Raw genomic sequence first — 25,205 nt, 5'->3', positions numbered from 1 at the left:
CATTGTTGGTTTGAAAACACATTTGCCTACCTGTCCTCTGTACCGTGCATGTTCTCCCCATGTTTGCTTGGGTTCTTTTCAGATACTCTGGCTTCCTCCCAGAGTCCAAAGACATGCAGTTAGTGGGGTTAGGTTAATTGGTGATTCTAAATTTCCTATAGGTGTGAATGTGAGTGTGAATAGTTGTCTGTCTCTGTGTGTTAGGCCTGCGTCAGATTGACATCTTGTCCAGGGTGTACCCCCCTCTCACTCTATGGTAGCTGGGATAGGCTCCAGCACCCCGTTACCCTGATAAGGATAAGCAGAAGAGAATGGATGGATGGCTGAAATTGCTAGTTGGTTGGTACAGTGTAGTGGTGATGTCTTCTGGCTCTAAACCTTTACGTTTAAATAACACTACTCATAATTTCAGTAATACTTATAGTTCTGACATCCTATCCTCACTGATGCTCATGAGCATCTTGGGAAGTGCCTAAAAGAATGAGCTCCTGGAAATTAACTTACTCTGAAGAGTGGCTGGGCTCTCCCTTAAGGGGAAGAGCTCAGTCATTTGGGTGGGACTCCAAGCAGAGTCTCTACTCCTTCATAACAAAAGGAACTATTTACCAGATTAATTAGTATACCTCCCAGGTCAGGTGTTTTAGGCCTATTCTACAAGCAGGAGGCCTGTGCAAACTCAGGACATCCTGGAGCGGTGGTTTGGCAGAGGGAGTTCTCTCTAGGCATCTCTGCTTTGACTGTTACCCTCACGATCCAGATAAGCGATGGATGGATGGAAATATAAAAACGTAAAACTACAGCGCCATTGTAGTAACAATATTGTTACTGCCTTACATTTCCTTTCAAAAACATTACATTTGATAACATTGTAAGAAAATTACCCCAGCTTTAGCATAAAGTCGCAGTTATGGCTGTTTAATACACTATATTTATGTTGTTCTAAGATGGTAGGGTGGTTAGCACATTTGCTTGGCAAGAGAAAGGTTGCTTTTTTGATTCAGGTCAGACACAAAAAGCCTCTTTGGGGTTGTAAGAGTAAAACTGTCAAATCAAACATTAGTATCAAACAAGTAGCTTTTCTTTGGTATTGATTCAATGGGGCAGAAAAGTCTCTGAATGGTCCGGTGATCATACAGCTGTCACTATGTAAGCAGTTGCAAATTATGACAAACGCAACATTAGCATAACATAATGTGTGTAAGGAACACAGTAACTTTTTTTCTGTCTAAAGTCTCAGTTATTCAAACATACATATAAATAAAAGAAATAAGACAGAAAGAAAGTACACTGTCAGTGGTTCCACACTGTAGTAATTATTATATATTAGCCTCATTTACAAGCAAAAGCTCCCTGGTTTGAGACAGGGAGAAGATACAAATCTAGTTTCACGAGGTCCCAAGCTGGAAAAATGGGAGGGTTGCATCAGAAAGGGCATCCGGTGTAAATCTGTGACAAAATCTACGCAGCCAAAGGTATCACAGTTTATCACAGTATCCTGTGAGCAAATTTTAAGAACATTTTTAGACTCTGTTGATTTACATTTTTTGAAAACTCTGTGTACCAAATATTTCATCAGCAGTTTCTTTTTCCTCGTTGTATGAAAAATAACTACCATTGCATTATTTCGATTATCAATAAAAACATGAGGATTTAGGCTCAAGTTCTTGTTATTGGAGTCAAAATTTTCCCTATGTGGTCCTCTGAAACATATTTGCAAAGTAATAATTCTTTGTAATAAAAATAAATTAAAGGCAGTAACAGCTAAGTTTAAGTTACTAGAGGAGTCTGTTAGAACAAGTAACTGCTAAGTTTATTCTGACCTGAAATCAAGATGAAGGAATAAGTTCTCCCTTCAAGTAAACGTGCACTGGATTTTTAACATGAGAAAAGCTGATATAGTTTTTCATGAGTAGAAAGAAGAAATAGTTGCAAAACCACAGGTATTCTCCCTCCAAAAGTTGGCTACAGCTGGCATCCAGCTCTTACTATATTAAATACTCTTACAGTATATAAAAAACTATTATTTATCATCAACAAGCCATCATAAACATCAAATCCATGTTGCAAAACCATCTTAACGTAATAAAACCTATTTTAACTGTAGTAAATATTAAGAACTAACCATGAATTTTCCTCTACAAGATTTCTCAGTTAGTCCATTTTTTCCTCATCAGCTCTTCCTTTCTTATTTTCTTATTCTTATTTTTCAAGCATAAAACTTAAAGTCAAATCTTCTGTGTGAACATAACAAAGAGCTACTTTTGCCATTGAAGTCTAGACTTTCTTACAGGGTAAATCAAACTTGGCACCCACATGTGTTGGGACAGGACAATTTTACACATTTTACCATCTTTTTCAGAAATAGATATTATTTTTTATAAAATAGTAACATCTCTCAGTGTTCTCATGTTTTCTATTGCTTTGAGGGGTTTGTAAAGTACTGCATTCTGTTTTTATTTACATTTTACACAATACCCAACTCTTTAAGAACTGGGGATGAAAAAGATTTTTCAAAAACAGGAACGGTCTAATTTATAAGGTTGACAAAATTTCTAGGGTTAAAAAGCAAAGCCAACACTGCCTTAAACTTCTATTCTTTTTAATGAGCAGGAGTTGAGTAACTCCTTTGGCTGCAAATTGACTTCCTGTTGTGTGGAAAAATGGTCCTTGACTCCATTTCTTTTTGAGCTCAGTAAACACTTTCGGGTGAACTCTGTGGGCTCAGTTACTAGTTTCCAGTTGGCTGGGGCCAGCAGTCTTGTTTCACTGCAGGCTAATGTCAATGCACATGTAGAAAACATGGTCATATTGCTTTAATTGAGTGGTTACAGGTTACTCTGACACAGCCTTCATGCAATATCACATAGATATTAAAAAATGCTGTTGTCTGTGGCTAGTTGCAGGTGGTGTTGTAACATCTTGGGGGAAAAAAACAGCAAATAACTGGTTTTGTAGATTCAAATTATGAATTATCAGTCCAACCTACTACTACTTCTGCTACCCAATATTGGGCTTTGGACTAGTCAGCTAGTTACCCACAAGTTCCTCCATCATTGTGTTTTTAAACCACACATCACAAGCACGAGTTGGATATAACCAAGGAACACTGCACACTTGTTGGCTATTGATTTGTCAATTACATGGTAAAGCAAACTCTGCTTTAACCTCTTCTTTAGCTCTAATAGTGACCATATTTGCAAAATGAGCTTTATGTTGTATGAATTTATTGAAACTAACAGAGGAGACCATAAATTCAAGGGGCTACTTCCCTGTAAACTTCAATCAGACCAAAAGAAGTCACTCCCCTGCTGGCAATTGGAAAAATGCAGGTTTAAGGTAAGAGTGAACAAGACCTGTGAAACAAGCATAGCAAGAAATCAAGTGAAGTAATGCAGTTGTTTTTAATGAGAAAGAAAGATATGTAATTAATATGGAACAAGGGATGAAATGTAATGACTTAATTACTGTACATCCGCTAGATCAAAAACAAGTAAAAGGTGGCGCTGTAGCATTTACTACTACTACAACTAATAATAGTAATAATAATAATAATTATTATTATTATTATTATTTTTATTACTATTATAATAATGAACTTTTCAACATTCTATAAATGCCACTTGCTAGGTAAGATATTAGCACCAAAAATAAATAAGGATATAAGAATTTTAAAAAATGTCTGTGTGATTTAACACAGAATACTTCAATACTTCAGCCAACTTCAACAGGATCGTTCCTGCTGATGCTGTTGAATTTATTGTGTTTTATGTGAAATTCTCTCTGTAAATTAATTATATACTATGTGTAGTTGTCATCATTAAGGGTGCTGATTGGTTGATTTTTTTGTAACTTTCTCACTTGCTGTCTCCTTCTGAATCCAGTCTCTATGATAAGCTATAACCTAACTATCGTAAGTGAACCTAATTTCAGATCCATATAGCAGGGACATGAATACATATTGTCAGCTATCTCAAGCACTATCAAGGCAAACCTTAATTCTTACAGGTCTCCAAAATCTTCAAACTTATGATGAATTTCCAAGTTTTCCCACAATAATAAAGGGATTCTTTTTTGTATTCAATGATTAAAAAAAAACATGTAGTAAACGTGTCTTTTTTTCCCTTTTTTTCTGCTGCTTATTTCACAGTAAGAAATTACAATGTGTGACTCAACAACTTTCTGTAGTAAATTATCCTAAAAAGGCTGTTAAGATGTTAAAATAGCACATGCATCACAGGCTTAGAGTCACCACAGGGTTTATCACAGCTTCTTTTATGTGGTGCTGCATCATATGAATTCTTTGTAAGGGTTTGTTTTTTGTTTTGTTTTTTGCTGCTGATACAACCAAATTTCCCCTTGTGGGACAATTAAAGGATTATTCTATTCTATTCTCTTCTATTCTATTCTGTTACAGATGAGTATATGTAAAAAAAAAAAAAAAAAATCCACTTCAGAATACAATAGTAAATATTTCATACATCTGTGCCTTGTGTTGGCACTCAGCTGATTCTAATTAAATTTTAAAGACAGAAACTCTGATGTGAGGTGGGTCCTCGTATTGCATCGTTAGTAATGTAGGTAAATGTTTCATGGCTCTTCTGTGTGATGGATCATTGTTGATACTTTTACTGTCCGTTCTGAGTCAGTTATAAGAGGTGAAGTCCTTTATCAATGGTGGCAAACTTTTAATTTTAACTCTCTGAAGTTAGCTCCTGAAAGGTATCTCGACTGAGGCCGACTGCTTTTATCTTTTCCACCCAGTACGGATACTTTTACTCCAGTAAAGGACCTCAGTGCTCGTTTCCACCTCTGCTGGTGATGTCAGACAGCGGCTGGGTCATGTGAAGGGCAGCAGCGGAGGAGGAGGTTCACGGAGAGTTCACTCGCATACATTAGGTAACACCATCGGTCGCTGTGACATAACTAGTATGAAGCAGGTTGAATTGAGACATTTGTCAATAAAGAAGAGATAAGTGGAAGAAGTTCTGCAACAAACTTTGTTATGCAAAGCAGCCTGAATGCGCTTTACCGATGCTCTCTGATGGAGGACTACAGCCCGCTGGCTGCGCATCAACATGCAGTTTGTGACCATCTGTGGGAAATATAGGTTTGTTCCTGCTCCCCTCTGAACATAACGCAGACATGCTTCACTGTTAACACAGTTTGCATCAAGTGGGTTTTAAACTACTTCGGTGCAGAGAGAAATCACCCTCTCTGAAGGATTTTCCTATGCCGACGACATTCCCATACGGACTTCACGGAGACTCACGACAGATCATGTTCGACTATATGGAGTTTCAAGTTTTCGGACCCGGGGAAATCGTGGACTTCTACAGCACTTCCAGTCCTTCTTGCATGTTGCAGGAGCAAGACCAGGATTTGGCAGCGTTCTTCCCCGAGCTGATCGAGTCCGACTGGCAGGAGCACCGGTACTCGCAATGTAGGTGAAACTGAGGATGAGTGATGTTGTGGTGCGCAGAAAGATCCTAATTTGTTTTGGTGTCCAGTGGAAAAAATATATAAATTCAATTCAGATCAATTAACTTTTATTTGTATAGCGCCAAATGCCTCGAGGCGCTTAATCCTCTGAAGAGAAATCAGAGTAAGGCCATGTGATTTTACTGACATTATTTCACCCAGAATGAGAAACACCCACGTTTGCCTCCATCTGTGCAGGATATCTTCCAACCTGAAACCTCAAAAGGTTCTCAAAACGAATTTATATTAAGTGAATTTCTTACCAGTTTAACCAGAATTTATAAAGCATCAAATCTGTAAACTGTAAAAGATTACATTAAATATTTAAACAAACTGGGGGGAAATAAAGGTAGAGTTTAAAAACAAACATGTATTATATGATAAAAGAGTGTTTCTTATTACATTGACATGGAATGTAATTGTTTAAAAAGCCGGTTATAATGTAATTTAATACCTTAACAAACTGGTGCAAGACTGTGAATACATGCAAATTTAAATTCAGTACAGACACTGGAAGCAAACCAGTGCAAGGATAGTTTTCTCTTAGTTTATGACTTCAGTATTGTATTTAATCAAATGTGCATTTAGCTTTTTATTTAAATCTTTCTACTTTCGAATCATGAAATTGTGATTTGATTGTGTTTGCAAAGGGATGCATTTATATAACACTTTACTAAATTCGTACTTTAAACTAACATCCACATTAACATACCTGTACAAACATAATGGACTTTAAGCCCCTTATCCCTCTAGGATCAACACACACACCTTCAAAGTAAAGCCCAAGGACGATTTGAACCCAGAACCTTCTTGCTGGTATTAACCACTGCACTGACCATGATGAAACTGGACTTCATCATATTGTGTATCAACTGCTATTAAATGGTCACGAGCTGCCTTTTAATATTTAAAGGCTGAGATAAAATGAAGCGTTATCTATTCTACATTCTTGTGCTCTGTATCTAAATGCTTTGATGCTTTCCGGGAGCCTCTTTTCTCTTAATAGATAAAGGATGTGAGAAGAAAGTGAAAACAGACTACTGAGCACATGGCAGCTCATGTCTGTGTGGTCGTCTTGGTCTGTGTTTGGGTCTGTCCAGGGACGGTCACTTTGGTGTCACCCCGGGTTCACCGGACGGTCACCGGCTCAAGAGGTCAGAGGAGAGTCAGACTGTTGCCAAAAGTGAAAGTAGCATTTTTAGTGGAATAAAGCATCAGTACAGCAATTAAAAAAAATAAAATGTCAATAGTTAAAGTACTCATCCTGGAGTACAACCTGGAATTTGGGAAAACCTGGAAACTAGGCAAGAAAAACTATTAGACTTTAGATATTTTGGTCCTACTAATCAGGTTTGGGTTTTTATTCTCCCTCCCACAAATAATAATAATAATAAAATTATTATTTTAGCAATAGAACATACAATAGCATGTTAGAAATGGGGACAAAACATACATAAATGGACTTTACAAAAACAAAATAAAACTATATAACATTTTATTTTTTAGTGTAATCACTGAATTGCTATTTACTCATATGATGGTAAATATCTGTTGTTTTAGTCAATGCAAGCAAAACTGCCACAATGTGGCTGTTTCCAACTTCTTTCTATATGACAGAAAATAAAATATTGTTGTGTAATAAACTGAACTCTGACAAGTTATGATGACCACATTTCATCTGTTTCTGACATTTAATTGGATAATCAAGAAAAAAATTATTGTAGGTCAGAAATAACTTTGAATTAACCTGATAATTATTATCATTACTGATAAATCTGCATACCGTTTTCCCTTGAAAAAATCTTCAAATGTGAATTTAACTGACAATAATTTCACAATAAGAAAAGAAAAAATCAGTAAATATATTACAGTTGAAAATCTGTAAATGTAGTTTTTGTTTGCCATGATTTAAACAGCTTAGCTGATTGTAGCAAGCTAAAAAACATTAGAAAAATAGGAAGTTCCTTTACCGAAGGTTGCAGGTTGCATAATAGGCAACTGAGGTTATTCACAAAAATAAGGGGTGAATCCCTGCTTTCAGTATCACTAATAAATAACCCAGCAGGCCTCAAGCAGCATGCGGCCTTAATAATTAAGCTTTACTAGTCTTTAATACCAAGTCAAGCATTTGTTATTTTATCCAGCTACATGTTGCAGCTCCTGTCTTACTGTAAACCACAATCAAAGGCTTTTAAACTTATCTCTGCCTCCAAAATCTTTTAATGTTTTTCTAGATTTATTGTTTGACTCAAACAGTGCATTGTGGTATACATCAAACAGCACCATCTAAAACAGCACCATCTAAATTGGGATGGGGGCAACCCTCTTTCCCCTACCAAATCACTTACACTGCCCTGCCACACACACTTTCTGTTTCTCCGTCCTCCCTCTCATCAGTCAGTTGGGCTTGTGGCATGCTCCTGCATTGTTTTGGATCTGGGGAGCAATCGGCCTGATGGGGGTGTCCTAGTTTGACCCGCCGATTCCAGGTTCAACCAGAGGCCACGGATTCAAGGGGATGGATATGAACAATTTTTCTCGTTTTGTCCCCTTTTCAAAACAGCTTTCTTGGTTTTGTGTCAGGGCTGGAGCAGCGGAGGTGATCAGAGAGCCAGCAGGGAGGCCGAACGAGCCCCCCAGGCCGGACAAAGTATCTTCTTGGAAATGGCTTTAAAGTGGGAGTGTTAAGTGCTGTGGTGGATGTGAAGTGAAACATTCAGTGGAAAAAATGCTGTGCTACAGTAGGTCACCACATGTGGAAAGCTGTAGATATATTACTGAGTCTGTTTGTGACTCATTTTCAAATTTATGAAGCAGAGACGTGATACATGCCTGTTTAATTTTATTTGTGTAAACTGAGCGTTGTGTTTGAAGTAGTGGGGCTGTACAGGATCATGCTATAATCTGCCACAGAAAAAAAGCAAGATTAGTGTACGCTTGGCTCAGTGAAGGAATCACAAGGTGATTTCATCAAAAAGTTGGTTGCTCAGGTCTGATTGACCACGATCGGTGCCTGAATATATGTGTAACCACTCTCAGGGGCCAGTGTAGGGTCAATCTATCCTATTGTCACGACTAAAAATTAACAGAAGGTGCTTTGTATATTTGGACACAATAAAGCTTTTTTCGTTCCTTTATTGTTTTGGGTAAACAGGCCCGAGACTTGAAGTGTTTTATCAAAATAATTAAACCTTCAGAGTTTTCTAGGATTTGAAATCACTAACTTAACAGGATAACATTGTCAGATGGGCCACAATAAATAAAAATGCATTGGCATGAACTGCAGGTCACAAGTGCCATAATTTGCCATATCTCTCTCACAGCAGTTTGTTCTTCTATGTGTCCTGTTAGTAAATGTGGAATGAAAACCAAAAATTCTTGAAACCTTATTGTTATAAAAACTCGTCTGAAGCATGCAAGCAGTCCATTAAATAACCTCTACATTTTAATACAATCTGCCTTTTGCATTTCTGAGCTCTGTTTGCTTCATCGTGTCAGAAATGGTTCATCAGTAATTTTCAACTCATCACTAAATGTTGGTATTTCTACTTGTTAGGTCTGCTTTGAGGAAAACTTTAGAATGCTTTGCAGATAAAAGGTCTAAAGTACATTTCATGTGTGATGATAAGTAATTATTTTTGTTACTGCTTATTTTGTTGACAGGTTTCTCGCTGTATATATTAGACAAATATAAAGCTTAACAAGTAAATAATTTCATTTTAAAAACTGCGCAACGCAACAACTTATGTTACAAACTGAATAAAAGCTTCATCTATGATGAGTAATTTTTCATGTTCTGACTTCTTGTTGCAGCTGTTATTTCCCAGCAATATTCCAGCTTCAGTATTTAAATGATGCGCTGAGTTTGATATCCGTTTTAAGAAATTTAATTGTTGCAGTTTTATTCTCCCTGAGATGCTCGTTTGATTTGATATAATGTTGTGTGTTTTTCAGCGGTGGAAAGTCAGAGTTCCAGCTCCAGCTTCAGCTCGGACGACCTGTTTACCCGTCCTGCCTCACCACCTCCACCTCCACGCACTTACAAGCCCTGCTTTGTGTGTCAGGACAAGTCCTCGGGCTACCACTATGGAGTCAGCGCCTGCGAGGGCTGCAAGGTAACACGTCAGGCCGGTGGTCTACTTTACAACGCCCCCTCTGTTAAGCTTAGATAAAATCCCAGACTAAGTAAGTAAGTCCCTGTGTCATGCTTGTATTTACAAGATGGTCTTAGTTTTTCCTACTAATCTCCTAAACAGATAAATGAACAAATACCTTCTTAATATGCAAAATATATCATATGTTTTAGTTTTTTCCTGTATAAATTCACAAAGTTTTTTTTACCTAAATCAGTTCAAATTAAATGAACCACTGGATAGACAGACACAGTATTTGTTTTTGTTTTTTCTTAATCCATTTTCCTTTTCTTTTTTTTTTCTTTTTTCTTTTGGAAGACCAAACAAATCAATTTAACTCCTTGTTTGAGATAAATATCTGAAATACATTTAAACAGGCTAAATATTTACTCTTTTTTTGTCTAGCTTTAAAGTCCACACAGGCCTTTTTCACATTGTAGCAACTTAATAACTTAATTAATTAATTTCTTATCATTCATTCATTGTCCCGGTGTCTCTGCAGGGCTTCTTCCGCCGCAGCGTGCAGAAAAACATGGTGTATACCTGTCACCGCGACAGGAACTGTATCATTAACAAGATCACCAGGAATCGCTGTCAGTACTGTCGGCTGCAGAGGTGTTTCGCTGTAGGAATGTCTAAGGAGTGTAAGTGTCACATCCTCTCTGATTCACAGCAGGCCTCGTGGGATTTAGAGTCAAAATTAAATCTTTCTTTTAAAATGATTCATCTGCTATTACAAACATGACTAAAAGTGCAGTCAGTGCAGTCGTGTTGTCAATTTGAATGACCAACTCAAGTTTATCAGCATGTAAAGAGCTGGTCAGTTCGTGAGTGTGGTTTACTCAAAGTTATTTGTGTCAAGTTTTACATAATACTGGGTTTGTGGTTTCGTTGGGATGACCGAGTGTTCAGAAATTTGATATAAGGAAACTGCGTATTTGAGAATTGGATATAACTGTGTAACCTTAGACAAATAGTGCAGTACAAAATAAACTCTCTCCATCCAACAACCTATTTTCTCACCAGCTTATCTAACTCTGGGTCATGGAGGGGGAGCCTTTAGCCTATCACAGCTGACTTTAAGAGAGAAATCATCCCTCTCAAGTTTAAATGGTTTCATCTTACTGAGATACTCTGATAAAAACTGCCACATAAGCGGCCTATTTATTACTGCACAATCAGAGCAACAAGCTATGTATTGAAGTTTTAATGCAATTTGTTGTTACATATATGGTGGTAAACATGCGCAAAGAAGGGACAGATTGTTTCCCATAAAAGGTGCCTGCCATTAAAACTACATGTATGTTAAAAATGTCTTATTTCTGTCAATATTAAAGAAATAATAATATAACAAAACAAAATGAGCAGGAAAATGCTCCTCTTATTGATCTGTGGTAATCTATATTCTAGTAAGTCTTTGTTCAGAAAGATTTTAAGCTAAAGTGGAAGAAAAAGAAATTAAACTTCCTTTGTCAATTCAAAATGCATAATATTGTAATATATTGTCTGTCAACATATTTAGATTCTTTATTGTTTAATGGTAACTGGATAGCACTTTAAGACTGAAAATTCATAGTTTTGTTTGTCAGAGAGAAAATATATAAAATCTAGAATAACAAAAGCATATGTACGACCGAGGTAATGCAAATTAAAGCAAACTAAATTATAGCTACATAATAAAGGTGTAGCTTAAGAACCGCTGATACACTCTTGAGCTCTCAAAGGGAGTTTTAATGCTTTGCCATCTTAACAACCCAAGATTTTCATTTTGTTAGTGGGTTAGCAAATATTTTTTTGTGTGTGGTAACTACAAACGTCTTTATTTTAGAATATATAATTAGTTGTAAGTGAGAAAAATGTGCAAATAACACTTTAACATATGATTTTCTCTTTTTTTATAAGTTCTCTGTGAAGTACAGCAGTTCTCGGGCACAGGGACTGTACAATAGAAACAAAGGCTCTAATACCCAGCAGTGCAGTGACCTAAATAACTGAGAATGTGTTATGTGGAATGAGCAAAGGGCGGCGACAGGCCGACACTGAAGGATCCACCCATCCACATGTTTTCATTATTGTTTTTCTATGCTACGTTACATAAACATATCACATGTAGTGGACAGATGGATGCTATGTAACTGCTCTCAGGCAGCGTGTAACATGATCTCTATTGGAGTGTTTACACAATGACGGCTGGATGTAGGGCATACACAGGGAGGAGGAAGAAGAGGAGGAGTGGTTGGAGTTAAGTGTTGCGTAATCCTGAGCTTTCCTGACATGTGTGTAGCCGTCTGAGGCAGTGGGACACAGAGAAACGTGTTGACACTGTTCCCGAAGTGATTATGAAAAGCTAACCTGGTTACGCTGCTTTCACGTGCTGCCTGGAATAACACATAAGCTCAGTGACACATGCTTTCATTCCAGAGTGATTTATACCAGGAAATAGTTTAAATTATTAAGAACCAAAACTGAAATTCCAGTGAGCTCTATTTAAATCACACCTGATTTCTAAACATCGTTAAGGTAAAATGGGTTAAAACCGCAATGCAGTCTCCTGGGTCCTGATTAAAGGAACAGTTGTGTTTGTCTGATGGTAAGATCAGGGATCTGCCAGGGAACACTATCTGTTGCAGGACTTCCTGTTTTTTGTTTGTTTGTTTTATACAGAGATGTGTCCGATTACAAGAAAAACTAACATAGAGGTCAATGTTTCTTCGCTGAAACTCTGCTTAAAGGATGAAGACAATTTTTCATAAGACATCCCCTTGTTTCATACAACTTATTGATATGCATGTGTCTTCACAGTACTTACATGGGTTGTTTATTGTCTATCTTGGAGCACTGAGAGTTTTTGCTCTCAGCTCTTATCCACCAGTGTACTTTACATCCTTGGATCACATCGTGTGCTTTTGTCGTTTCCTTGACTAAAACACTGATGCAGCCTTATTTATCAGGCGATTCTTGCTTTGCCTCCAGCTTGCTTACTGACTTACATTAATCAAAGTCAAAAAAAGTGTGGGACGTTATTGACTTTGGTCCCGAGACTCCTAACTTCTGTCTGTGCAGAAAGTCAACACTGAATTTGAAAAAAATAGTACGGCTCCTGCTTCTGGAGTCAACTGCAAAATCAGCTAATCTTTAGGATCTGGTCTCAAAAAAGGAGTCTGACATGATTTTAAGTGATCAGGATATACATACAGACAATTACCTACACTTGTGTTGTTGGTCAGTTTAGTTTAAAGATGAACATTGTATAGCACATTAAGTTTAAACTTCCGTAGGAGTTTAAGTGGGTTGAGTTATGTTCATCCTAAAGTGTTGAAACCTTTAAATGAGGATGGTTGTCATCCTGGTAGAGCGTGCTCCAATTGTGATATAAATCTTTAATTAAAGGATAAATTTAATCACTAAGAACAGCTGTTTTCATTTTCAGTGATTCATTGCTCTAGGGGCACTAATGAAACCAAACCATGCTACCAAAATGCCTCCCGTAGCATATCAGAGCCACTAGATCACCTCACTGTAGGGACCTGTTTTCAGGTTGTTTCTTCGTTTGTATCGTTGTACGATTCTCCCTGTGTATTTGGCCTCAGACAGAAAACAAAAAAACAACTTTTTTTCATATTACACACTTTTTTGTTCTTTTAAAAGGTTAGTTTATTAACTTGAGCATTTTTAATATAAATACTCAAAATTAAAGCTTCAGGAAGGTGTTTTGTAACATTAACATTTATTTAAACAGAGAATGATACCAGTTTAACCATTTTTAAACCGCCTCTGGAACTGCTCGAATACCTTATTTGCTAATCATCTTATGCTCTGCGTCATCCGTTTTCCCCAGCGGTGAGAAACGACAGAAACAAGAGGAAGGGGAAGAAGGAAGCAGTGAAGATGACCATCATGGAGACGTACGAGCTGACAGCAGAGCTCGGCCTGATCGTGGAGAAAATATGCAGAGCTCATAGAGAGACCTTCCCCTCCCTTTGCCAGCTGGGAAAATACACCACAGTAAGTCCGGACATGAAGCTAACGTTTCAAAACAATAATCTTTACAGAAGGAAGACAACCTGCAAAGAGGAAAAGATCAATGCTGTGAGGTCTGTCCAGCACTTTATTATGATTTTAATTGACTTGGGTAAACATTGTATGGATGTGTAGATGCAGGAGAATTTGAACTTATATGGCAGAAACTGAAAAATAAGATTATATATCCCAAAATGTTGATACGTTTTACTTATTTTAAACGAAATATGAAAAAAATGTCTATTTTTTGAATGTGATTGTGATTGATGATTTTGGGCTTTTAATCACTATTTTCAAGTTTTAAAACAAAAACAATATTTATTTTTTAAATTATGCTGCTGGTAATTATGATAAAGCAGGGTACATTAGACGGCAAAGCTGCCTTGTGACTGATGAAAATGACGGTATGTTTGTGCAGCTTCCTTCGTCTGGTTGTATTACATGGAAAAGACTTGAAACCAAATGGTGGCTCCATGGTTGTTATGTCCTCGCTTTATAGTCTGTGACTGAAAGAAGAAAGATGTTGACTGTCAGGGCAGTGACATTTAAATACTAGATGTATGATTATTATTCCCAGACAAAAATGGACAGCATTGAATACTCACTGCTGCTGAATGCCTGGCTCATGGTCAGTCACTGTTGGATATTGTTAACACTGTCTGTAAAAATACATTCACCAAGGAGAGATCAGCAGAGCTGAGATGACAGACACTTATATTTGTTCAAAACTGATACTTTTCTATACTCTATACTTGATACATTTCTATACCTTTTTATTATTGATATGCACAAACTTTATTTAAAATACAACAGTCTTATTGACAACTCAAGCTTTCATCTCTTTCATTATCTTAAGCACATTACGCCAATTTAGCATTCAGCACTCAGAGAAAAGCCACCATGCACAACAGACTGCACATCCAGAACCTTCTTACTGTGAGGCAACAAGCTAACCTCTGTTCCTCTTTGCTCATACAGAATAAAATTTGTTAGATTGTTTGGTAACATTTTAGTCTGTTTGGTAACAAAACCAAGGAACACGTATATACCGCTTGGCCCTCAAAACAGGAGCAAAACATTGTCAACTTATAGTTCATGTCTAACTACTTCTAACATACAGTGGCTTGCAAAAGTATTACGCCCCCCTTGAACTTTCCCACATTTTGTCACATTACAACCACAAACATGAATCAATTTTATTGGAAGTCCACGTGAAAGACTAATACAAAGTGGTCTACACGTGAGAAGTGGAACGAAAATCATACATGATTCCAAACATGTTTTACAAATAAATAACTGCAAAGTGGGGTGTGCGTAATTATTCAGCCCCCTTTGGTCTGAGTGCAGTCAGTTGCCCATAGACATTGCCTGATGAGTGTTAATGACTAAATAGAGTGCAGCTGTGTGTAATCTAATGTCAGTACAAATACAGCTGCTCTGTGACGGCCTCAGAGGTTGTCTAAGAGAATATTGGGAGCAACAACACCATGAAGTCCAAAGAACACACCAGACAGGTCAGGGATAAAGTTATTGAGCAATTTAAGCAGGCTTGGGCTACAAAAAGATTTCCCAAGCCTTGAACATCCCACGGAGCACTGTTCAAGCCATCATTCAGAAATGGAAGGAGTATGGCACAACTGTAAACCTACCAAGACAAGGCCGTCCACCTAAACTCACAGGCCGAACAAGGAGAGCCAAGAGGCCCATGGTGACTCTGGACGAGCTGCAGAGATCTACAGCTCAGGTGGGGGAATCTGTCCATAGGACAACTATTAGTCATGCACTGCACAAAGTTGGCCTTTATGGAAGAGTGGCAAGAAGAAAGTCATTGTTAACAGAAAACCATAAGAAGTCCCGTTTCCAGTTTGCCACAAGCCATGTGGGGGACACAGCAAACATGTGGAAGAAGGTGCTCTGGTCAGATGAAACCAAAATGGAACTTTTTGTGTGGTGGGAAACTAACACTGCACATCACTCTGAACACACCATCCCCACTGTCAAATATGGTGGTGGCAGCATCATGCTCTGGGGGTGCCTCTCTTCAGCAGAGACAGGGAAGCTGGTCAGAGTTGATGGGAAGATGGATGGAGCCAAATACAGGGCAATCTTGGAAGAAAACCTCTTGGAGTCTGCAAAAGACTTGAGACTGGGGCGGAGGTTCACCTTCCAGCAGGACAACGACCCTAAACATAAAGCCAGGGCAACAATGGAATGGTTTAAAACAAAACATATCCATGTGTTAGAATGGCCCAGTCAAAGTCCAGATCTAAATCCAAACGAGAATCTGTGGCAAGATCTGAAAACTGCTGTTCACAAACGCTGTCCATCTAATCTGACTGAGCTGGAGCTGTTTTGCAAAGAAGAATGGGCAAGGATTTCAGTCTGTAGATGTGCAAAGCTGGTAGAGACATACCCTAAAAGACTGGCAGCTGTAATTGCAGCAAAAGGTGGTTCTACAAAGTATTGACTCAGGGGGCTGAATAACTACGCACACCCCACTTTGCAGTTATTTATTTGTAAAAAATGTTTGGAATCATGTATGATATTCGTTCCTCTTCTCACGTGTAGACCACTTTGTATTGGTCTTTCACGTGGAATTCCAATAAAATTGATTCATGTTTGTGGTTGTAATGTGACAAAATGTGGAAAAGTTCAAGGGGGCCGAATAGTTTTACAAGCCACTGTAACTGAGACTAGGAAAGCAGCACAGAGGTTAACTAACATTGCCTCAAAAATCATTAGCTGCCCTCTGCCGCCTCTGGAGCTGCCAGCTCCTCATGTCTCAGAAAAACCAGGGCCATCACAGGTGACGCCTTGCACCCCCCCACCACCACCTGTTTGACCCGCTGCCCTCCGGACGGCACCTCTGGACAGTCAGGTCCCACACCTTCAGCCTCACAAACAGCTTCTACCACTGGGCCATTCGAACTGTAAACAAACAGTATTACTCCGTTCACACACACACATATACAAACAAACCCCACCCCTGCACTCCCACCCACCAATCTGAGCAGAGCACCCACAACTAAAGGCCACTCTATTCTATTCTAACATATAGCTACTAGAGGTGGGAATCGCCATACATCCCACGATACGATATTATCACAATACTTAACGCACGATACGATATTATTGCAATTTTTTAAAATATTTTGCGATATTCAGATTCTGTACATAAAGGTAAACTTTATCAATATTCATTTTATCTAATAACAAAGTCTCACACTCAGTCTTTCTCTCATTTCAGTCAGTTTTATTGTTGACAAACTGAACGGTTTGTATTACAGTCTAGTCCAACTTAACTGAATGCAACCATATGGTACAATTATAGCTATTCTGAACTATGAAATTTGTGAAAACTATGCAGCCCCTTCAGCAACTGAAGAATTTGAAAGTAAATTAAAACAAAATATAATTTTACATTAAATAAAAAAGTTTTAAACTTAATTAAAATAAAACATGTCTTAAATTAAAATAAGTAAACTGTCATGTTTATTGCTGCCATAAAAAAAGTTAAACACATTTGGACAGTGAAGGAATGTCAGGATTCTTGTTCAGAAAAAGGAGCTGATCAACATGCTCTGAAGTCAGAGCATGTTCCAGTCCTCATTTTGTAACAAAATATCAATTTCTGCTGTCCCTGTATCAATACATTATTAGCAAACAAAATATCACGATACTACACAGTATCGATTTTTTCCCCCACCCCTAATAGCTACTGCCAATACTTACAGCACACAAAATTTGCTGTGTTTTCCAGTATGTCATGTGAGCATTTTTCTTTAGAACAGAAGAAAACTGAATATAGGTCCACACTTAAAAGAAAAAAAACTCTTTTTAAAGATATGCTGAAGAAGCTCTTCAGCATATCTTTAAAGACTATAAAACAAGATTATATTGATTGAAATAGTACACTAACGCTAAGATGTACGACCTACATCCTAACAGTGCAGCAGATAATAGAAAAAAAAAATCTTTCAAAAGTGGATACTAAATATGGACGTTTGTCCCTCTGGAGCCATTGACTTAAAAATCAATTAGCCTCTTGAATCTAATCATTTTTTAAATGTCATTTCCATCTTAGAAAACAGCTCTTTATCAAAAATTATAACTGTCAGATTAAGAGGTTTTACTCTGCTTTTGACTATAAGTTAGTCGCTTTTAATAGTGAATTTATTTAGGGCCTCTTCTTTTAGGCCAAATAAAAGAACTGAGACAACTTATATGTCACATGTTTTTCCAATGGTCCAATGACAGCTGTAGCTCCACAGTGCTGTGCGGATTGAGGGATTATCCTTTTGCCCTTTTGATAACTCTTGTGATGAATACAAACAGGTTCAGACATCTTCTTTTAACCACTTATCCAGTTAAGAGATCCCAAACATTAGGTGAGAGGGTACAGGGTTACACCAACCTTCAAGCATGTCTTTGGATAGCTTCAACCCTATAACCTTGGTGCTGCAAAGTGACTGATGCACTACTGTTGTGTGCTACTCCTCATCTGTTTGTTTAGACTGAAGGAGCTGGGTAAGGAGTGTAAGGGTTTCTATCCAAGAGATGTGGCTGAAACAAAGAAAAGTATTACTTGTACACCACACACTGCAGTTTTTTTTAAACCTCTGTGTAATTTCAGATTTTTAATGCTGACGTCTAGCGTTCATCATTAAAAACATCCAAAAAAGGCGGAACGAGTTTACTCTCCTTCCAGCCTAGCAACAAACAGATAAGGTTAGCAAATAAACCGTGTATACACAGTGAAGCAATTAGCTGACTCAGCGAACTCACATACAGAGATATTAAAAAAAACAGCTGAACGCTGAACTATTTGAGGTCACCGTAAAGGTTTTTTATTGATTCTGATTGTGTAAATAGGTTTGTAAATGTATGTCAGTATTGTATTTACTGCTCTTTGCTGATCTCAAGTTTTCAAAATATTTCAAATTCAAATAATTCAGCTATGTGCACAGATTTTAAAAAGCCGTTATCACAACGCTGAAACATGTTTCGTTTTAGCCAAACACCTGATCTTCTATTTGTTTTGTCCACTCTCTAGAACTCCAGTTCAGACCACAGGATCCAGTTGGATCTTGGCCTGTGGGACAAGTTCAGCGAGCTGGCCACCAAGTGCATCATCAAGGTGGTCGAGTTTGCCAAGCAAGTGCCGGGTTTCACTGGCCTGACCATCGCGGACCAGATCACTCTGCTCAAAGCCGCCTGCCTTGACATCTTGGTAGGTGTTTTTACCTTTAGATTTGTGGTTTAGCCCTCAAAAAGCCTGACATATACTATAGTTTTCATTAAACACCTACAGTTTGTATTTTATTTCAGGTAAATGACCTGAACAACTTATGTAAAGTTGCAGCTCTTCCTGCATTTCACACCTTTAGTAGATCTTGACTCACGTTGCCTGTCGACATTCATGCCAAAGACAAACTGACAGGCAGACAGACAGTAGCCCTCAGGCAGAGTGTTGCGTGTCATCTAGTTTATCCTCCATCATTCACTGCCAAGTCTGTCATAACTGCTTTCTCAGTCTGATAATTTAGCTGCACTCTCACAATCTCTGCAGGAAGTCCATCAAAAGCTCTGTGACAACATTTCCCTGATCAATCACTCTGGGAATTTTTTTTATCCTCATTTGGTTTTCATGTTTTTCCAATAGAAATAGGATGCACAGTATTGAACACCAATTATATATTAATTAATATTTGTATTCAAGCAATTCTCCAGAAACAGGGCACAGCATGTAATATTATTTAAAGTTTAAATGACAATGAGTTGGAGTGATGTCTAGATTGGTCTGCTGTTACTCATACAGATGAGATATCATTACAAAGAAATGATAAAAAACAACTGGAAAAGCTTGAGTATTAAAAGCAGGAAGGTTTCTTTCTAAACTATTATGCAATATAAGTATTGAACCATATGATAAAGGCCTTCTGCCTGCAATACAGACAAATTTTGAATGATAAGGATTGACACATTTTAATGAATATAAACAGATTGTTGTTTGTTTGCTTTTGAGTCTTTTTATTTAACATTTTTTAAAGACAAATACAATATTATTGAAAAAAATGACTTGGTACACATACATGTTTCCTACTTTTAGATCTTGAGGATTTGCACTCGCTATACTCCTGACCAGGACACCATGACCTTCTCCGATGGTTTGACACTGACGCGTACTCAGATCCACAACGCAGGATTTGGGCCGCTGACGGATCAGGTTTTCACTTTTGCTGGGCAGCTGCTGCCGCTAGAGATGGATGACACGGAAAGTGGGCTCCTCAGTGCCATCTGTCTTGTTTCTGGAGGTACTAAGTCTTCACAATCCCAATTACATTTGTAGTAATATGACAACAACAATCAACAATTAACAACTCCAAATTTGAAATTGTTGAAATGTTCGATATCTGTCTTGGACAGACCGGGAGGACCTGGAGGAGCCGTCCAAGGTAGAAGTCCTGCAGGAGCCTCTGCTGGAGGCGCTGAAGATCTACTCCCGTAAGCGGCGACCCAGCATGCCCCTGATGTTCCCCAAGGCCCTCATGAAGATTACCGACCTACGTAGCATCAGCGCTAAAGGTCAGGGGAACCCCACCTTGTCACAAAGTATTTCAATTCATAGATTACAGTTTGTTACAGTTTGTACAATCCTGCTCTTCTATTTTGAATGACTGCCAATGTTACTGCATTACTTTTGTCCGAAATGTAAAACCTTTCTGATCAGAACGTTGCTATTTTTTGGTTTCTTTGCGCTATTAAGTCTAAAGTCATGTTTACTCAGAATTAGTAAAAAGTATTATGTATTAGATGAATGTCACATGATTAAGCATTCGTAAAGTATTAGCAAGCGTTTAATTTATCATTTATATAGCATCACTCCTTCTTAGTATGTAATTTATAAATATAGCTATATTATTATGAAAATGATTATTACTAGAAATGATTATGCATTGGAAGGCCCCTGTAGCTGTACATGGTGTAACAGAAACAGATGAATAAACATATCTGTATTTATAAATGACATACTAAGGAGGAGTATTGCGTTATAAATCATGAATTAAACACTTGCTAATGCCTTACTAATACTGTACTATTTTTTATAAAGTATTACCTGCATTTTTAATGACTATACTTCTTTAATATTTAAAAGTTTTTGTAAGACAAACAAAAAGAAAACAAATTACTTCTCCTATCATTTTTTTGTCTTTTGAAATGTTTTTATTTATTTATTTATTTATTTATTTATTTATTGTTTGATTCCTCTGGATAAAAACCGGGTGGAAATAACTTTGGGTTTAGTGGAATTTTCTTTGACTGTTTTCAAATCTTCCTTTTCCCAAAGTGCTTTCATCTGCACAGTGTTTGTTGAGTGTTTCACAGTGAATTTGCTGTCATCAGTGGCTGCCTGCTACAGAACTAGTGTTACTATTAATAGGCTACCACATAATAGTTGAGCAAAGTGTTCTTTGCCTCATGCTGCAAGGCATGTTATGCATTTCATCCTCCTCTTAGTGTAACCGGTGGGTTCCTACATTGTGTATCTGACACACTCCAGCTCCTCTCCCACAGGGGAATTGTAGCTGTGCATTTATTTTCACATTTAACATAAACTACAAACTTATGTGCAGAATATTTGACACAAGATAAAAACCAACACAAAATTTGAGATGCCTGACAATCAAAGGTGAAAGCTGGTGTCAGTAAATACAGGTAAAACACAGACTTTGTTTATCTATATCACATAAAGTCTCCCTGCCAATAAAGCTTTACACGTGCATTGTTAAACCATGTCTACAGGAGCTGAGCGAGTGGTGACACTGAAGATGGAGATCCCGGGCTCCATGCCTCCACTGATCGAGGAGATGCTGGAGGATCTGCAGAACCTGGAGAAACACCAGAAGTCGGTCACCACTCAGCACACTCACGCCGTCTCCTCACAGCACATGAACTCTGCTGATTTCCCACTCTGAAGCTGCTCAAAGAACTTTTCTTTCCTCCGAGGGAAATCACTCAAACATGCAGCTGCGGATCAGAGAGTGACTTACCTCAGTTATTGTCCAGAGGTCAGAGCTCGATCTGCGGATATGACTCCATGTTTAAAGAAGAGATTTAAATCACACATTAACAAGTATTTCTGTAAACAAAAATCCTGCTTCAAAGGAAGATGCAGTAATGCTTTAATCTCCATTTTTATAACCTCTGAGAATCACTCTCAGTCTTTTCTTTACTGTTTCTGGTTTTTACTGTATTTATATTTGCATGAAATATCACATGACTTAATTTTACCTCATTTAATAACACATTTAGCATTAGTTATAGCAAGATTGTAAATATAAGGAATCAATCTTTAGGTTTTATATACAAATTTCTCAAACTCAGTTTGTACAAAATTAAAGGGAAATGTAATGTTTTTTCCTCCATAAGGGTAAGTGTTCATAATCGGAGTTAACAAACTAATGTGTCTGAACTGACACGGTGTAGAAAATGAGGGATTAGAGGTAATGCATAAGGACAATAAACATAGCAGTGTTTGTATCAGCTTGTCAATGTCAGAATCTCTTTGTGAAGCTGCTGTGGTAAAATTTGTTGGAAATCTGCTGGACTCGTTTACACCTTGACAGATTTATTACAAGAGTAAGCTAATGATAATATACAACTTTATTCTCTCTTTCACTTTCTAAATGGAAAGAGGTTTTCCCACTATTATCATAAAGCATATCATTAGTACTGGATATTATTGTTATTATTATTTTGATACTGAGAAAACATGTTGGCTGCTGTATGAAGATAAACAAAATGTACAAGATGTACAAAAACATTTCCTAGATTTTCAGCCATGATTGTGCTGTGGCACCACTCTCCTTAACTTTCTCTGTAGTGCCAATATCAGGTGAAAAATATTTTTGACCGCTATTTAAGGAGGACCTATTGTGCTCGTCCTTATTTCCTGTCATATCTGTACTCTTACAGTGATAGCTGCTTATATTAAAGATGGCTAAAATTTTTAAATATTGAGGTCTGATCCAAAAGTTCAGGCTTCCTACAAATGATTGTTTGTTTGTTTGTTTTTTGGTTATGGTTTTTTATACTTTTGGCACAGCTTTGGCCTTGAGCACTGTAACTTTGTCTTGAGAGGGGCAGCCAATCCGAAGAAAGAGGGAAGGGAGCTAAAATGTCCTGTTTAAGATGGTCAGTGAACTGAGGGGCCAGTATAAGATAAATGTGTGAATCATACAAACCTACTCTAATAGAGTCCAATAATAAAAGTATTTAACTGGGAATGAGCATAATCACTTAATGATAAAATACCTGCAAAGCTGACAACATTTCCATCAGCATGTGAATAATGATTTTCTTCTGTGAGTGTGTTAGCGTTCAGATGTTCGCGTTTATCTTAAGGTGCTTAGCTGCTAGCATGGCTAAATGCCAGTTTCTGTAAGTCGTAATGAACTTGCTTTGCGCACAGAGTGGACCGTGGGCATTACAGTGACAGTATCACAGCATCTGAAATATTGAGTGACCATAAATCCACACAAATTCTAACAAATTGCAACAAATGATGAGAAAATGTAATAAACTATAACCAATTAGAAACTGAACTGATGATTTTACATTAAAGATACACGGACCTTAACCTGCTTTTTGTAAGCATCTGAGCGAGCATCCCGCGTTCTGTAAGAACTCAAATGTGCCTATTTTAATTGTGCCCAAACTTTTCTATGTCTTGACATTTCTAAAAGTGATTTTACTTATTTTCATGTCCACATCCCAAATGTTGCAGTAAGACTGTATGCATTTTATCATTTTACATGCTGCATTAATTTGTTATATCACTAAACAGATCACATTTCATATGCTTTTCTTTGTTCTATTAAAGTCTTGTGAATTAAATTTTGTGCTGGTCTGTCATGTTTCCACTGACAATTTAAGTATTTCTTTTTCTGGTTCAAGTTTAATTTCATGGGGCTGTGAGGTTGTTTGAGGTCAGCCATATTTACTCTAAAGGCTCATACTGCCCCCTGTTGATCTATCGAAGAACTGTGTACAGCAGTAAATAATTGTATCTGATGACGTGTCCTAAGTGGGTGCAAGATTTAAAGTAAGGAACTGCTGAGACTGCTGTCTAACATATTTTATCACTTTGCTAAAATGGAAAAAGTCCTGAGTATAAACAAATAATTACAAACCAAATGAGAATAAAACCACCAATGTATTTATTTCCCTTTCTCTGTGTATTGATTGTTGTGTGTCCTTTAAATTTCTTTAATGTTTCTTGTTTGTCTTTGTCTTTCCTATTACTTTATAGTCTGTTTTTCATTTCTGTTGCATTTTTAAACCCTCGAAAACAAGACGATCATCATCTCAGTGTGTTGTTATAGTGATGAATAAACTTTCATCAGTCTGAAGTTTCAGCAAATCTGATTTATGTGTGTGGGAAAATTAAATGAAACTGAAATTGTGCAATTAACAGTTAAACCCTGACTATGCTGCAAGCAAAACTATTGTGCATGACAGTGACTCCTTTCTGTTATGAAGAATGGATTCTTTCCAAATGAACCTCCATCAGTATCAGTGGTGGAAAGGGCTCTTCTTAATATTTCCCATTTAATTCTATTCTCTACTTACAATTATCAACTAAAGATGAAGGAGATATATTGTGATTTTTACTCTCTATATTAACCTGACTTGTTACTTGTTACTTTAAGTTAATATTGTATGATAATAGATGATAATAATCAGCCTAAATACAACACAGTTTTAAATTTCCTTTATTTTCAAAAAGATTAAAAGCTTAGATAACACACACACGTTAAAAAATATATACATGTAGTTAAAACGGTTGGTTTTAATTTTTCTTTTATTTGCTTTTATTCATTTACTTTTATTTTTGTTCAAATATATATTGCTGACAATAACTATTTATTTGCAATGCAGATCTTTATTTAGCTCTGACTTTGTATATTTTTGTACTTTTACTTCATATGCCCACATAGCAAAATTGGTATGGATCGGATCTGCCCCACACGATGTGCTTACACATGGCCCACATACCGCAAAGAATGACGGTCCTGTGGTGGGCCAGATCTGGTTTGCCAGAGGTGGCCACACATGGGCCAGCACAAGACCAGTTGCAGACACACTGCTGGCCCTGTGCTGGCCCAGAACAGTTTCAGCTCTGGCCCCACATGTCAGCCTAATGTGTACCTTAATCAAGCCATGTAATAACAACATGTGCCGGAACATAATAGTGCAAAAGTAACATGACAAAACTCTGTTCAGACAGTGAATGAACTGATTCTTGTGTAGCGCTTTTCACTATCCCAGATTATTGAAAGTGCTCTATTATTAAACCACTATGATTAAACCACTAACCTTCCGATCAGCAGCTGATCTGCTCTACCTCCTGAGCTACAGCCACCCAGTGATAAACATGAGTAAACCGTCACTAGGTTTTGGATAAAGTGTACACTCACAAACCTATCAAACCTGCATTTGAAACGTTGGCTACCATAGCAGTATAGTATTGCAACATGGCATTTGGGTCTTCTAACTAAAATAGGAAAATAG

The 25,205-nt window shown here is 37.4% G+C and overlaps 1 protein-coding gene across 3 annotated transcripts; it reads left to right on the top strand.

The window, feature by feature from the left end:
• The first annotated feature begins 4,808 nt into the window (after positions 1–4,808).
• Positions 4,809–23,475, top strand: LOC134636604 (retinoic acid receptor beta-like). Of its 3 annotated transcripts, none has more exons than XM_063486664.1 (8): positions 4,809–5,440; positions 9,433–9,593; positions 10,114–10,255; positions 13,450–13,616; positions 18,685–18,861; positions 19,777–19,945; positions 20,058–20,216; positions 21,435–23,475. In XM_063486664.1, exons 1-8 carry the CDS (start codon positions 5,230–5,232, stop codon positions 21,605–21,607), a joined length of 1,359 nt encoding a protein of 452 aa, XP_063342734.1. In that variant the 5' UTR covers positions 4,809–5,229; the 3' UTR covers positions 21,608–23,475. The 3 variants fall into 3 exon arrangements, with proteins under 3 accessions (XP_063342734.1, XP_063342733.1, XP_063342735.1); XM_063486663.1 differs by having other exon boundaries at positions 4,812–5,440; positions 19,741–19,945; XM_063486665.1 differs by lacking the exon at positions 4,809–5,440 and adding an exon at positions 6,551–6,632 and having other exon boundaries at positions 19,741–19,945.
• The last annotated feature ends 1,730 nt before the right edge of the window (positions 23,476–25,205 follow it).

This window comes from Pelmatolapia mariae, linkage group LG10_11, assembly GCF_036321145.2.
Source record: "Pelmatolapia mariae isolate MD_Pm_ZW linkage group LG10_11, Pm_UMD_F_2, whole genome shotgun sequence".
NCBI lineage: Eukaryota > Metazoa > Chordata > Actinopteri > Cichliformes > Cichlidae > Pelmatolapia > Pelmatolapia mariae.
The sequence above is the reverse complement of the archived record's forward strand: the minus strand, read 5'-3'. Positions and strand labels throughout refer to the sequence as shown.